At 41.5% G+C, this 16227-nt stretch overlaps 1 protein-coding gene across 1 annotated transcript in view; it reads right to left on the bottom strand.

Moving 5' to 3' along the window:
* Positions 1-16227, bottom strand: part of LOC129031070 (aldehyde oxidase) — a 91491-nt gene that overhangs the window by 16990 nt on the left and 58274 nt on the right. The window contains exons 24-26 of the mRNA XM_054476820.2: positions 13358-13444; positions 11738-11929; positions 3260-3487 (exon numbers count right to left, since the gene is read on the bottom strand). Of these exons, the coding sequence (XP_054332795.1) occupies positions 3260-3487; positions 11738-11929; positions 13358-13444 (507 nt within the window). The remainder of the gene's footprint in view (positions 1-3259; positions 3488-11737; positions 11930-13357; positions 13445-16227) is intronic.

Here is a 16227-nt window from a genome sequence, read left to right as displayed (position 1 = left end):
TGTTCAATAGCATTGTGTCTAAAAAGATTGTACATACTTTAGTTTTAAAATACTTTGTTAAAAATGCTAACAATCATCTGAACCTTCAGAGAGTCAGAATCTTTTTGCTGGTGGAGGGTCTTGTCTCAATGTTGATGGCTGCTGACTAACCAGGGTGGTGGTTGCTGAAGATTGAGGAGGTAGTTGTAACAATTTCTTTTCTGTTTTTTGTTTGTTTGTTTGTTTGTTTTTGAGACAGGGTCTCATTGTGTCACCCAGGCTGGAGTGCAGTGCCTTCCTTACTAAGCTTAATCATTTCCAGCATTTGATGTCAAGTGAGACTTGTGACTCTTTTTTTCACTTGAACACTTAGAGGCCATTGCAGGGTTATTAAATGACCTAATTTCAATATCATCATGTCTCATGGAATAGGGAGGCCTAAGGAGATAAGGAGAGGGAGAGAAATGGGGGAAGAATGCTCCTCTGTTTGTGGAGCAGTCAGAACACACAAAACATTTATCAAGTTCGCTGTCTTATATGGATGTGGTTCATGGTGCTCCAAAACAATTACAACAGTAAAATCAAAGATAACTGATCACAGATCACCATAATTATGAAAAAGGTTGAAACACTGTGAGAATTACCAAAAACGTGACAGAGAGACAAAGAGTGAGCACATACTGTTGGAAAAATGGCACCAATAGACTTGCTTGAAGCAAGGTTGCCACAAACTTTCAATTTGTAAAAAATGCAGCATCTAGGAAGTGCAATAAAGCAGAGTGCAGTAAAACAAGGTATGCCTGCATAACACAGGTGGGGCACGTTTGACCCCCTCAGCTGCTGGGCAGGGACTGCCTCTGCTCAGGGAGGCACTGTGGGACGATGAAGGTGGTGCTAAAGTTGAATTCTTGTTCTGCCATTTATTGGCTGGATGCCCTTGGGCAACAGAGAGAATCCCTATGGGCTTCAGTTTCCCCTTCTATGAGACAGAGAGATTCATACCTACCTGATAGAGATGAGATAGGGAATAATCAAGTGGAGATTAAAAATTCCCCAGCCCAGGTCCCTTCATGGAGAAGGCACTCAAATATCATGTTTAGTTTCTTCCTCTATTTAGTTTGTTTCAGAATGGAGTCTTTTAGCATGTGCCTTCCAAGGAGTTTGGTCTCAAACTCCTTGATTCAGCCCTAAGTAAATATTTTCCCCACAGAAGTTGGTCAGTTTCCCAGCTGGCCTTCAAGAATGAATTTGTACTGCTGGCTGTTGCCTAGTTTGTTCTCAGCTGAGCTGAATCCCACTTCAGTTCCTAACAAAAGGTGTTTTGGGGAGACCACGTGGTGCAACTAGAAAACCCAGCTTTCAGAGCCACTCAGGCCTGAGTTCTAGCCCCAGCCCTACCTCTACCAGCTGCAGGGCCTTGAGCCAGTTATTTAAACCCTCTAAGCCTATATATATATTTTTATCCCTAAAATGAGGATACAAATCTTCTAGGTTGTCCCAAGATTAAATGAAATACCTAAAAGTACTTACAACATCGTAGTGCTCAGTAATTGTCACTATTATTATTTTTTCTTTTTTTGTAGAGATGGGGCCTCACTATGTTGCTCAGGCTGGTTTCAAACTTCTGGCCTCAAGCAATCCTCCCGTCTTGGCCTCCCAAAGTGTTGGGATTACAGGCGTGAGCCACTGCACCTCGCCATATTTTTTAAATCTACTTTTTGAGAAAATTCTGATGAGGAAAATGGGTGAGACCTGGTCTATGGTGGAGGCCAGATGTAAAGTAATGGCAGCCATCAAATAGAGGCAGTGCGCCATGTGTACCCACGGCCAAACGTGAGAGGATTTCCAGAGGATCCATGAACAATGGAGGCTGTTTTTCCTGATGATCCTGACTGGTCTGCTCAAGGACAGACGGCCCCAGCTGACCTCTTTGGTAGCTGCCAGCTAATCAGTTTACCCCAAAATTCTATACCAAGACTCAGTGCTTACAAACCCTTTTCCCAGTGGTAGTTTTTTTTCTCTCTTCTTTTGTAATAACCTTGTTTTTGCTTTTATTTCTCAACCACAGTATCTTGACTGTCTCCCACATCTGAGTAAGTTGCATGCAGATGACTACATGGCTCTGTGTTAATTTTTGCCATCACAAACAGGCAAGGAATGAGAAGGCTGCAATAAGATCATCATTTGTTATAACATTTCTCTGACCTACCACCTGCCTACAATCAAAGCTGCATGCAAATGTTCTAAGGATGACACCAAAGCTCAACTAGGACAGTTAGGTGAATGGATGGATATAGGATGGGGGAAAGGACCTTCCTACCCACTTTTCCTGGCCTCTTCTGATCCCTTAACACACAACATCCACACTAATGCTCCTCTCAAAGCTCCCCTACCCTGCCATTTATTCCTATTTTGTGATCGTTCAACACAGCTGCCACGCCTTCTTCGTGGCTCCAACCAAGGAGTGAATTCTGCAAAAAGGAGTGACAATTGTGAGGGTCCTGCCAGCTTACCTGTATATACATGGATGTGTGTATGTAATAAAATAGATAATAGGGGTTCCCGACTGCCATACAAGGAGCTAGCATGTTGCAGTCCTTCACCAGCCGTTAGGGGTAAGTTTTATTCATTCTTAAGAATGAATGAAGTCAAGAATGAAAAGGTGGAAACAGCAACCAAGCAAGGGGATTCCTTTAATCAATGAAATAAATTAAACTGCAAAAGCAGATTCCCAGTCCTCCCTTTCACAGTTTTAAAAGGTACAAGGTGAATACACTTCAAAAATTCTATTTAAAAAGTGATTTATTTTTCTGAATTTAATTTATTCCAACCCACCCAGAAGGAGTGGAGCACCCAAAACCTTGAAGCTCCTCATTCCTATTTCATGGTCCAGAGATACCGAATTGCAGACACTGGAAGAGGAGTCTTGGAGGTCATCGGTCCCACCCTCCTGCTTTCCACATGAGCAGTCTGAGCCCAGAGCGAATGGACTCAGCTGCCATTTGCCAACTCCTGTTGCCAGGGCCAGGAGTAAACCTCAGTCTCCCAATTTCCAGCAAGAATGTTTTTGACCAACCATGGGCATGTGAGCAGAGGAGCGCTGGTCTCCTCTGGAGTAAAGCTAGCTTAATTACTTTGACTTTGGTGGCTTTTGTGAAATTTAACAATTGGGCATTGCAACCATATGGCTAATATGACTTAAGGAGAAGTTTCCTCAACACCTCTTGCTTTGTAAGGGCTGCTTCCGGGCAGCATCCTCATGTGTGTTTGGAGAACTCACCTGACCAGCAGCACGTGAGCCAAGGCCAACAGGATACTTCAGGGGGACCATGGCCAGTCCTTTCTTCTTCCAATAATTCTCTGCATTGAATTTTTCCACAGCAACTTTCCTCAAGGAGTAGGAAGACATGGCCATACATTCTCTCCAACACTGGATCAGGTTCTTGGCATTGATCTCTTGTTTGTAGGGTGTTTGATCAATTTCCTTGTACATGTTTATGATTCGCACCTATGAAAGAAAAGGAGATTAAAGCTGGGAGGGGAAACCCAGCAGACATAGGCTCATCCATTCACCATCCTCCTGGTCAAATTCTGCCCATCCTGTAAGGTCCAAGCCAAGTTCTACTTAGTCCTTGTGGAAGCCTTTCCTAATGCACAACGTTGTCCTCTTCCTCTACTCAGAGCTTCTATCAAACATGCTAGCAATTACTTATGGGCTTTCTATGCTACTCTTGTGCAACTTTAAAGGATGGAACCTTTCCCTTATCTTCCAATATAACTCAACACAGTCTGTGTACACTGTAGACTCTTAATTCTAGTTGCATTTGGATATATGCTGAAAGATCATCTAGGCCACATGATTTGGATTACTCCCATGCTATGTTGCAAGATAAGACTACTCACCTCCAAAACAGGCAAACATGAAAGTTTGTTTAAATATAACCAATATCTAGGATGAAGAACAAATTAAAAGATTCTATACCAGGATGTCTGAAGCACTGAGTAGAATTCTTCCTGTATTCCCAGAATTGGTGACTAAGACCCAAAGCTGAGAATAAAAGGTGCCAAGTATGTCACATTCTCAGCTGAGAAAACTCTTAGCACTTGTGGCCAGCCCCCCTCCCTAGGCTGACAGAGCCATCACAGACAAACTTTCCCCACCCTCCTAAGCAAATGATCAGATCATTGTAAGGGAAACACTGGAAATTAATAAGCCATCCCATTTGGAGGAAAGTGGTATTTTTAAGAGGCTGTTCCCTGCTCTAACTTCCCTGGGGATGAAGGGAAGGATGTAATTCTCCTCCTTAGTGCTACCAAATGTGGCAGAACATCAGGAGAGAGTTTAGTGGGATGGCCAGGAAGGGAGGGGCAAGGCCTCCCACACGTTCAAGAGAAGCAAAGAAAGTGGCTACTGTTGGGTGAAAGCTGGTAGATGAATTGGGACCTGGGGCCTTCTAAAGACTGCTGGGGCATGAGCAGAGAGGTGTGGTCACCAGTGGAATGCTGTGCCAGCCACCCGCTGAAGGTCCAAGGACTGCCAGTTTCTGGAAGAGCTGGCAGAAATGGAGCCATAGACAATGTACTTGAAAAGTGACATCTGTCCAAAGGGAGGACTGTGAGCTTGCTGGGAGAAGTCACAGAGGGAGAAACTGGCTGTTTTCCCTGGTCCTTCTTCTCTTCCTCCTTGCACCAGCATCACAGCAGAAGGCACAGGGGAGGAGAAGGGGCTGAGAGAGAGCTCATCCCATCTCCCCACACTAATTCCATTCCAGGATCTGGGAAGAGAGCCAGGGAGGGGAAGGTCCTTGTTAATAAACAAAGTTGGGGCTGAGACTGAAAGAACCAAAAGGAGAAATTGGATCATCATGGTGGATGGGAGGCAGCACTAGATTGCAGCTCTGGACAGAGCAGCTTGCAGAAGTTCGCCAAATTTTAGCTCCAGATCAACTGCAAGAACAAAGCAATAATCCTGAGAGGACCCACAAACTCTCTGAAGGAAGCTGACTACTCCTGTCCAGGAGACACCCCAAATACTGTGAGTGCCCCAGCTGTGGAAGGGGGAAGGGAGATCCTCCTCTCCCGGACACACCCCCCCACTGGAGAAGCTGAAGGTCTGTTTGCAGGAGAAGATTCCGACTTTACCTGGAGTTGAGCCAATTTAGAGAGCTGAGCAAAATGCAGGGGTAGAGGAAGCAGCAGAGAGGCCCTAGGAGCTTGCTGTGTCCCCTAGCAGGCCAGGCCATTCCTGCCTAACAACACAGGGATCCATGGTGAGGGCGGAGGGGGTGGGGGACCAGAGGAGTAGGGGGTGAAACTCCACAGGGAGAAAGAAATCTCTAGCTGAACTTTGTAACAATTTGAATGGGGCAAGAAGCCTCCTGGCCAGAGCTTGGTGGGAGGGCACAAATCTGGTGTGCAGACTCCACAGGTGGGGGAAAAACTAAGCCCTTGTCTCTTGCAGCTAGGGGTGTAGTACAGGGCAAGTTTTCAAGCCCATCACACCCTCTGCCTGGAAACAGACTCAGGGCTGTTGGGGGGTACACGCTGGGAGTGAGACCAACCCTTCAGTTTGTATGGGAGCTGGGTGAGGCCTGTGACTGCTGGCTTTCCCCTACTTCCCTAACAACCTGCATGACTCAGCAGAGGCAGCCATAATCCTCCTAGGTACACAACTCCAGTGACTTGGGAATCTCAAACCCATCCCCCACAGCAGCCACAGCAAGACCACCGAAGGACAGTCTGAGCTCAGACACGCCTAGCCCTGCCCCCTTCTGATGGTCCTTCCCTATTCACCCTGGTAGTGGAAGACAAAGGACATTTAATTTTGGGAATTCTAGGCCCTGCCCACTGCCAATCCCTCTCCACACTACTACAGCTGATGCTTTCTGGAAAGCGCCACCTCCTGGTAGGAGGCCAACCAGCACAAAAATAGAGCATAAACCACCAAAGCTAAGGACCCTCATGGAGTCCACTGCACCCTCCATCACCTCCACCAGAACAGGCACTGGTATCCATGGCTGAGAGACCCATAGACGGTTCACGTCAGAGGACTCTGTGCAGACAACCCTCAGTACCAGCCCAGAGCTGGGTAGACTTGCTGGGTGGCTAGACCCAGAAGAAAGACAACAATCACTTCAGTTCAGCTCACAGGAAGCCACATCCATATGGAAAGGGGGAGAGCACTACATCAAGGGAACATTCCATGGGACAAAAGAATCTGAACAACAGTCTTCAGCCCCAAACTTTCCCTCTGACAGAGCCTACCCAAATGAGACAGAACCAGAAAACCAACCCTGGTAACATGACAAAACAAGGCTCTTCAACACCCCCAAAAAATCACACTAGTTCACCAGCAATGGATCCAAACCAAGAAGAAATCTCTGATTTACCTGAAAAACAATTCAGGAGGTTAGTTATTAAACTGATCAGGGAGGAACAAGAGAAAGGCAAAGCCCAATTCAAAGAAATTTTTAAAAAGTTACAAGAAGTGAGGGAGAAATATTCAAGGAAATGGACAGCTTAAAGAAAAAACAATAAAAAATTCAGGAAACTTTGGATACACTTTTAGAAATGCAAAATGCTCTGGAAAGTTTCAGTAATAGAATTGAACAAGTAGAAGAAAGAAATTCAGAGCTCAAAGACAAGGTCTTTGAATTAACCCAATCCAACAAAGACAAAGAGAAAAGAATAGAAAATAGGAACAAAATCTCCAAGAAGTCTGGGATTATGTTAAACAACCAAACTTAAGAATAATCAGTGTTGCTGAGGAAGAAGATAATTCTAAAAGCTTGGAAAACATATTCAGCGGGATAATCAAGGAAAACTTCCCCAGCCTTGCTAGAGACCTAGACATCAAATACAAGAAGCACAAAGAACACCTGGAAAATTCATTGCAAAAAGATCTTCACCTAGGCACATTGTCATCAGGTTGTCCAAAGTTAAGATGAAGGAAAGACTCTTAAGAGCTGTGAGACAGAAGAAACAGGTAACCTATAAAGGAAAACTTACATGATTAACAGCAGATTTCTCAGCAGAAACCCTACAAGCTAGAAAGGATTGTTCCCTATCTTCAGCCTCCTCAAACAAAACAATTATCAGCCAAGAATTTTGTATCCAGTGAAACTAAGCATCACATATGAAGGAAAGATACAGTTGCTTTCAGACAAACAAATGCTGAGAGAATTCACCATTACCAAGCCACCACTATAAGAACTGCTAAAAGGAGCTCTAAATCTTGAAACAAATCCTGGAAACACATCAAAACAGAACTTCTTTAAAGCATAAGTCACATAGGACCTATAAAACATAAATACATGTTAAAAAGCAAAAACAAACAAACAAAAAAACAACAAAGTACACAGGCAACAAAAAGCATGGCAAATGCAATGGTACCTCACATTTCAATACTAACATTGAATATAAATAGTCTAAATTCTCCACTTAAAAGATACAGAACCACAGAATAGATAAGAACTCACCAACGAACTATCTGTTGCCTTCAGAAGACTCACCTAACACATAAGGACTCATATAAACTTAAAGTAAAGAAGTGGAAAAAGGCAATTCATGCAAATGGACCCCAAAAGCGAGCAGGAGTAGCTATTCTTATATCAGACAAAACAAATTTTAAAGCAACAGAGTTAAAAGAGATAAAGAGGGGCATTATACAATGGTAAAAGGCCTTGTACAACTGGAAAATATCACAATCTTAAACATATACACACCTAACACTGGAGGTCCCAAATTTATAAAACAATTACTCATAGACCTAAGAAATGAGATAGTAACACAGTAGTAGGGAACTTCAGTACTCCACTGACAGGACTAGATAGGTCATCAAGACAGAAAGTCAACAAAGAAACAATGGATTTAAACTATACCTTGGAACAAATGGACTAAACAGATACATACAGAACATTTTATCTAACAACTGCAGAATACACATTCTATTCAACAGCACATGGAACTTTCTCCAAGATAGACCATATGATAGGCCATAAAACAAGCTCAATACATTTAAAAAAATTGAAATTATATCAAGCACTCTCTCAGACCACAGTGGAATAAAACTGGAAATCAGTTCCAAAAGGAACCTTCAGAACCATGCAAATACATGGAAATTAAATAACCTGCTCCTGAATGAGCATTGGGTCAAAAACGAAATCAAATGGAAATTAAAATATTCTTCGAGCTGAACGACAATAATGACACAACCTATCAAAATCTCTGGGATACAGCAAAGGTGGTGCTAAGAGGAAAGTTCGCAGCCCTAAGTGCCTACATCAAAAAGACTGACAGTGCACAGACTGACATTCTAAGGTCACACCTCAAGGAACTAGAGAAATAAGAACAAACCAAACCCAAACCCAGCAGAAGAAAGGAAATTACCGAGATCAGAGCAGAACTAAATGAAACTGGAAAAAAAATACAAAAGATAAATGAAACAAAAAGCTGGTTCTTTAAAAAGATAAATAAAATTGATAGACCATTAAGAAGATTAAGAAAAGAAGAGTAAAAATCCAAATAACCTCACTAAGAAACGAAACAGGAGATATTACAACTGACAACACTGAAATACCAAAGATCATTCACAGCCACTATGAGCACCTTTACGCACATAAACTAGAAAACCTGGAAGAGATGGATACATTCCTGGAAAAATACACCCTCCTAGATTAAATCAGGAAGAATTAGATACCCTTAACAGACCAATAACAAGAGCAAGATTGAAATGGTAATTTAAAAATTACCAACAATAAAAAGTCCAGGACCAGACGGATTCACAGCAGAATTCCACCATTCAAAGAATTGGTACCAATCCTTTTGACACTATTCCACAAGATAGAGAAAGAAGGAACCTTAACTAAATTCATTTTATGAAACCAGCATCACCCTAATAACAAAATCAGGAAAGCACATAACAAAAAAAGAAAACTACAGACCAATATCCTTGATGAACATAGGTGCTAAAATCTTTAACAAAATACTAGCTAACCAACTCCAACAACATATCAAAAAGATAATCCACCATGATCAAGAGGGATTCACACCAGGGATACAGGGATGGTTTAACACACACAAGTCAATAAATTTGATACACTACATAAACAGAGTTAAAAACAAATATCACATGATCATCTCAATGCAGAAAAAGCATTTGACAAAATCCAGCATCTCTTTATGATTAAAACTCTCAGCAAAATCAGCATACAAAGGACATACCTTAATGTAATAAAAGCCATCTATGACAAACACAGCCAACATAATATTGAATGGGGAAAAGTTGAAGGCATTCAACATAATATTCAACATAATATTGAATGGGGAAAAGTTGAAGGCATTCAACGGAAACAAGACAAGGATGCCCACTCTCACCACTCTTCTTCAATATACTACTGGAAGTCCTAGCTAGAGCAATCAGATAACAGAAAGAAATAAAGGGCATCCAAATCAGTAAAGAGAAGTCAAACCGTCACTGTTTGCTGACGATATAATCGTTTACCTTGAAAACCCTAAGGACTCCTCCACAAAGCTCTTAGAACTGATAAAAGAATTCAGCAAAGTTTCCGGATACAAGACTAATGTACACAAATCAGTAGTTCTTCTATACACCAATGGCAACCAAGCAGAGAATCAAATCAAGAACTCAACCCCTTTTACAATAGTTGCAAATAATAATAATAATAATAAAACACTTAGGAATATACCTAATCAAGGAGTTGAAAGACCTCTACAAGGAAAACTACAAAACACTGCTAAAAGAAATCATAAATGACACAAACAAATGGAAACACATCCCATGCTCATGGATGGGTAGAATCAACATTGTGAAAATGGCTATACTGCTAAAAGCAATCTACAGATTCAGTGCAATCCCCTTCAAAATACCACCGTCGTTCTTCGCAGAATTAGAAAAAACAATTCTAAAGTTCATATGAAACCAAAAAACAGCCTGCATAGCCAAAGCAAGAATAAGCAAAGTGAACAAATCTGGAGGCGTCACACTACCTGATTTCAAACTATACTATAAGGCCATAGTCACCGAAACAGTGTAGTAGTGGTATAAAAATAGGCACATAGAAACCAGGGGAACAGAATAGAGAACCCAGAAATAAACCCAAATACTTACACCCAACTGATCTTCGACAAAGCAAACAAAAACATAAAGTGGGGAAAGAACATCCTTTTCGACAAATGGTGCTAGGATGGCTAGCCACATGTAATGAGAATGAAACTGGATCCTCGTCTCTGACCTTATACAAAAATTAACTCAAGATGGATTAAGGACTTAAACCTAAGACCTGAAACTATTAAAATTCTAGAAGATAACATTTGAAAACACCTTCTAGACATTGGCTTAAGCAAGGATTTCATGACCAAGAACTCAAAAGCAAATGCAATAAAAACAAAGATAAATAGCTGGGAGCTAATTAAACTAAAGAGCTTTTGCACGGTAAAAGGAACAGTCAGCAGAGTAAACAGACAACCCACAGAGTGGGAGAAAATCTTCACAATCTATACATCTGACAAAGGACTAATATCCAGAACCTACAAGAAACTCAAACAAATCTGTAAGAAAAAAACAAATGATCCCATCAAAAAGTGGGCTAAGGACATGAATAGACAATTCACAAAAGAAGATATACAAATGGCCAACAAAAATATGAAAAAATGTTCAACATCACTAATGATCAGGGAAATGCAAACTGAAACCACAATGCAATACCACCTTACTCTTGCAAGAATGGCCATAATCAAACAATCAAAAAACTACATGTTGGCGTGGATGCGGTGAACAGGGAACACACTTCAACGCTGCTGGTGGGAATGTAAACTAGTACAGCCACTATGGAAAACAGTGTGGAGATTCCTTAAAGAACTAAAAGTGGAACTACCATTTGATCCAGCAATCCCACTACTGGGTATCTACCCAGAGGAAAAGAAGTTGTTATTCGAAAAAGATACTTGCACATGCATGTTTATAGTAGCACAATTCACAATAATAAAATCTTGGAACCAACCCAAATGCCCACCAATCAATGAGTGGATAAAGAAATTGTGGTGTCTGTCTGTATGTATGTATGTGTATATATATACATACACATACACATTTATATATACACATGTGTATGTATATATATATACATACACATACACATATATATACACACATACACATGTATATATATATATATACACATACACATTTGTATATACATACACCCATCAGGTGATGGGTGTACCAAAATCTCACAATTCACCACTAAAGAACTTACTCATGTAACCAAATACTACCTGTACCCCAATAACTTATGGAAACAAATAAATAAAAATAAAAGCCAACCTATTAATGTTACAAAAAAAAAAAAAAAAGAACCAAAAGGAGATCAGTTTAGCAACTGAAATGACCAACTTTTTGACAGCTGGCTGAGATGTTCGGGAAGCGGGGAATGAGGGCCTTGATGGAATTGTGGGTAGCAGTTATACCCCCAGACAATGGAAGCTTCTCATCAGCCAGGGGAGAATGCAGTGCTCACTCCTCGGGATCTTCTGCTTCTGGATTTTGGAGCAGGAGTCTGAGTAAGGTGAGGATTGCTGAACTTTGGAGTCTGGGCTCTGCATTAACCAGTTAGCTAGGAGACTTGGCACAAATCATTTGCCCCTCTGGATTTCAAATTCCTCAACCTGAATGGCCCCCAAAGGCCCTCCCGTCTCTGACATTCCACATGTTTTGTCTGTGAAGCTAATTTAGTATTACCTTCTCAGGGGATAGTCCACATTTGGCTGCAACGTCTGTGATACAAGATTCAGTGATCAGCGCTGCCTGAGGAAAGCCAAACCCACGAAAAGCCGTGTTGGATGGAAGGTTGGTTCTGCATGCCGAACCCCGGCAGCGGAGATTGGGAAACTTGTAAGCATTGTCCATTTTCAGAAGTCCCATTTCTATCACCTGGAGAAATCCAGAGTTGATGTGATTAAGATCTTCTGAACCTGTTTCACCACCCTACGACCTCAGACCAAAACCAGGCCGGAAATGGCAGCTCTCTTTTCATCTCATCTAACATGCTAAAATATTCCCATGCCCCCAATTAAACATATTTTTGCTGTAAAATAATTTTTAAGTATTTGAATAATTTTTCCTTTGAGAACATCTTTTTTTATTTTTGTATTTTGGAGTTAATGCATTTTTTAAGATTTCAAATATATACAAAGGCCTTTGATATGTTCACAGGCCCTGAGCACTGGGTTTATAGAATGTAATGAATATAATATCCTGGAAGACAGTGAAAACAGAAAAAAATGTTTTGGCATTGGGTCTAATGTATTGGTTCTCAATGGGGAGCAATCCTTTCTCTGCTCCTGGGGACATTTGGCAATGTCTGGAGACATTTTTCATTGTTAACATTTTGGTTGAAACTCTTTTTTTTTTTGAGACAGAGTTTCACTTTTGTTGCCCAGGCTGGAGTGCAATGGTGAACGCTCGGCTCACTGCAACCTCTGCCTCTGGGGTTCAGGTGATTCTCCTGCCTCAGCCTCCCAAATAGCTGGGATTACAGCTGTGTGCCACCACACCCGGCTTTAGTAGAAACAGGATTTCACCATGTGGTCAGGCTGGTTTTCAACTCCTGGCCTCAAGTGATCCACCCACCTCAGCCTCCCAAAGTGCTGGGATTACAGGTGTGAGCCACTGTGTCCGGACTGGTTGAAATATTTTTGTTTGGGGTTGGGCTGGACACGGTGGCTCACGCCTGTAATCTTAGCACTTTGGGAAGCTAAGATGGGAGGATTGCTTGAGCCTAGTAGCTTGAGATCAGCTCTGGCAACATAGTGAGATCCCATCTCTACAAAATAATAATAAAAAAAAATTAGTTAGGCATGGCGGCATGTACCTGCAGTCCCAGCTACCTGGGAGGCTGAGGTGGGAGGATCGCTTGAGCCACTGCACTACAGCCTGGGCACAGAGTGAGTCTCTGTCTCAAAAAATAAAAATTAAAAAAAAAGACTACAGGGTGGTAATGCCACTGACATCTACTAAGTAGCGGCCAAAGATGGTACAATGAGCAGGATAGTCCCCACCATAAAGAGCTACACACTCCAAAATGTCAATAGGGCCAAAACTGAGAAAGCTTGGTCTCATGTGTGCATCTAGGAAAAGAGCTCTAAGTATGGGAAGCTGGGGGGTAACACACAGATGCAACTTAGCCAGAATCTCTGGGCTCACACTTTGGGCACCAGGAAGTAACACATGGCTATCCCTGCAAGGATGGTCATTATGCCTTTATAATCAAATATTACTTAACTATTGGACATTTTCTAAGTTAAATTATTTTATGTAACACTCTTTCAGGAATGTGAACTTGCTCCTTAAAACACTTACGAATAATGATTCATCCAAGGAGGCACCTGCATTGCTATAATGCTCCATGTCCAGGGCCAAGATTCTGCCATCATTCATGAATCCAGCCTGGGGAAGAGAACCGATATCGAATGCTGGAACAGGGGCCAAGTCTCTCCAAATTTTGTCATTTGCGAACCCTCCACACATAGGGGAAAAGCGTCATGACATTGGATTTGGCAGTGATTTCTCGGATAATATATAACTAGCTCTGTGATCTTAGGCAAGCTGTGTAACCACTCAGACTATCTGTGAAACGGAAGTAAATAAGGCAACACATAGAAAATTATAGGCAAGTGCCTGAAACATAGCAAGCACTCTAAATAAAATTAATAATACTATCGTAAGTAGTATCCATATCACCTTTCCTCACACTACTCTCCATCAGAAAACATTATTTTCTCATAGTTTTAGTCACCATTATGACAATGGCTTCTGTCACTATAATCCAGTCCTTTCAACAAAGTCCCATGGTGATGAAGGACATTTCTGCTTCAGGGTTCTGTTGTCACTTCTTCCCCCAGCATTTACACAAACAAGTTCTTCATCGTTCTTCCAGATTGGTTCCTCCTTCCAACTTGTCGTTTTCTTCTAAAACCCTCCAAGTCATGTTTGCGGTTTTATTCTTCATTCATTTTGCCAAGATTTTCACCAATCCTGCTTTACTTTATACTATAATGGCTCTTGGACCCATCTCTTCTACATCTTACTATCATATCTCAGACCCCAACTGCTTCATGTCTGAATGCATCAGCTGCCTCCCGCTGGTCTACCAGCTTCCATCCTCTCTCCTCCCCAGACCATCCTGTTAGTCTCCCCAAAGCACCTGTGTTTAATTACGGCATTGAGCCATTCAAGGATCCACTCAGTCTCACTCTTTTAAGATCAAGTTTAAACTTCCCACTCTAGGACTGTGGGCCCCTCTCAGTCAGGCATCACCTAAACCCATCAATCCTATTTTTTACTACCTTCCAGGAAGTGCTCTGTGTTCTAATTCCCCCTCTCCCCTTACTCTTGCCTCTATCAAACATGCCATGTTTATTACACCTCTGTAGTTTTGCTCTTACTATTCCCACACCTGGCATGCCTTCTTTCTGCCTATCCATTCTTTTTTTTTTTTTTTTTTTTTGTGATGGAGTCTCGCTCTGTCACCCAGGCTGGAGTGCAGTGGTGCGATCTTGGCTCACTGCAACCTCTGCCTCCCAGGTTCAAGCAATCCTCCTGCCTCAGCCTCCCAAGTAGCTGGGATTACAAGTGCCTGCCACCACGCCTGGCTAATTTTTTTGTATTTTTATTAGAGACAGGGTTTCACCGTGTTGCCCAGGCTGGTCTCAAACTCCTGAGCTCAGGCAATCCACCCGCCTCAGCCTCCCAAAGTGCTAGGATTACAGGCCTGAGCCACCGCACCTGGCCTCCATTCTTGAAGACCTATCTTTTACCTTCTCTAAGAAAGTGCCTATATATATTCCAATTCATATTCATCTCTCCATCTTTTTTTTTTTTTTAGAAATAAAAATATTTTTATTAAAAAGAAAAACTAGTGGAGAATTAAACAGACTCCATGCAGCAGAGAAAAGAATTAATGAAGAAGAATATAAAGCAGAAAATTACTTCCTATATTCAGGTGGTACAGAGATTTTACACATGCATACACATGCACATAAATTTTATTTTTTTTTATTAATTTATTTATTTTATTATTATTATTATTATTATTATTATAATACTTTACATTTTATGGTACATGTGCGCAATGTGCAGGTAAGTTACATATGTATACATGTGCCATGCTGGTGCACTGCACCCACTAACTCGTCATCTAGCATTAGGTATATCTCCTAATGCTATCCCTCCCCCCTCCCCCAACCCCACAACAGTCCCCGAAGTGTGATGTTCCCCTTCCTGTGTCCATGTGTTCTCATTGTTCAATTCCCACCTATGAGTGAGAATATGCGGTGTTTGGTTTTTTGTTCTTGCGATAGTTTACTGAGAATGATGATTTCCAATTTCATCCATGTCCCTACAAACGACATGAACTCATCATTTTTTATGGCTGCATAGTATTCCATGGTGTATATGTGCCACATTTTCTTAATCCAGTCTATCATTGTTGGACATTTGGGTTGGTTCCAAGTCTTTGCTATTGTGAATAATGCCGCAATAAACATACGTGTGCATGTGTCTTTATAGCAGCATGATTTATAGTCCTTTGGGTATATACCCAGTAATGGGATGGCTGGGTCGAATGGAATTTCTAGTTCTAGATCCCTGAGGAATCGCCACACTGACTTCCACAAGGGTTGAACTAGTTTACAGTCCCACCAACAGTGTAAAAGTGTTCCTATTTCTCCACATCCTCTCCAGCACCTGTTGTTTCCTGACTTTTTAATGCTCACCATTCTAACTGGTGTGAGATGGTATCTCATTGTGGTTTTGATTTGCATTTCTCTGATGGCCAGTGATGGTGAGCATTTTTTCATGTGTTTTTTGGCTGCATAAATGTCTTCTTTTGAGGAGTGTCTGTTCATGTCCTTTGCCCACTTTTTGATGGGGTTGTTTGTTTTTTTTCTTGTAAATTTGTTTGAGTTCATTGTAGATTCTGGATATTAGCCCTTTGTCAGATGAGTAGGTTGCGAAAATTTTCTCCCATTTTGTAGGTTGCCTGTTCACTCTGATGGTAGTTTCCTTTGCTGTGCAGAAGCTCTTGAGTTTAATTAGATCCCATTTGTCAATTTTGGCTTTTGTTGCCATTGCTTTTGGTGTTTTAGACATGAAGTCCTTGCCCATGCCTATGTCCTGAATGGTAATGCCTAGGTTTTCTTCTAGGGTTTTTATGGTTTTAGGTCTAACAT

The sequence above is a fragment of the Pongo pygmaeus genome, chromosome 11, assembly GCF_028885625.2.
Source record: "Pongo pygmaeus isolate AG05252 chromosome 11, NHGRI_mPonPyg2-v2.0_pri, whole genome shotgun sequence".
NCBI lineage: Eukaryota > Metazoa > Chordata > Mammalia > Primates > Hominidae > Pongo > Pongo pygmaeus.
This window is presented reverse-complemented; position numbering and strand designations above follow the sequence as displayed.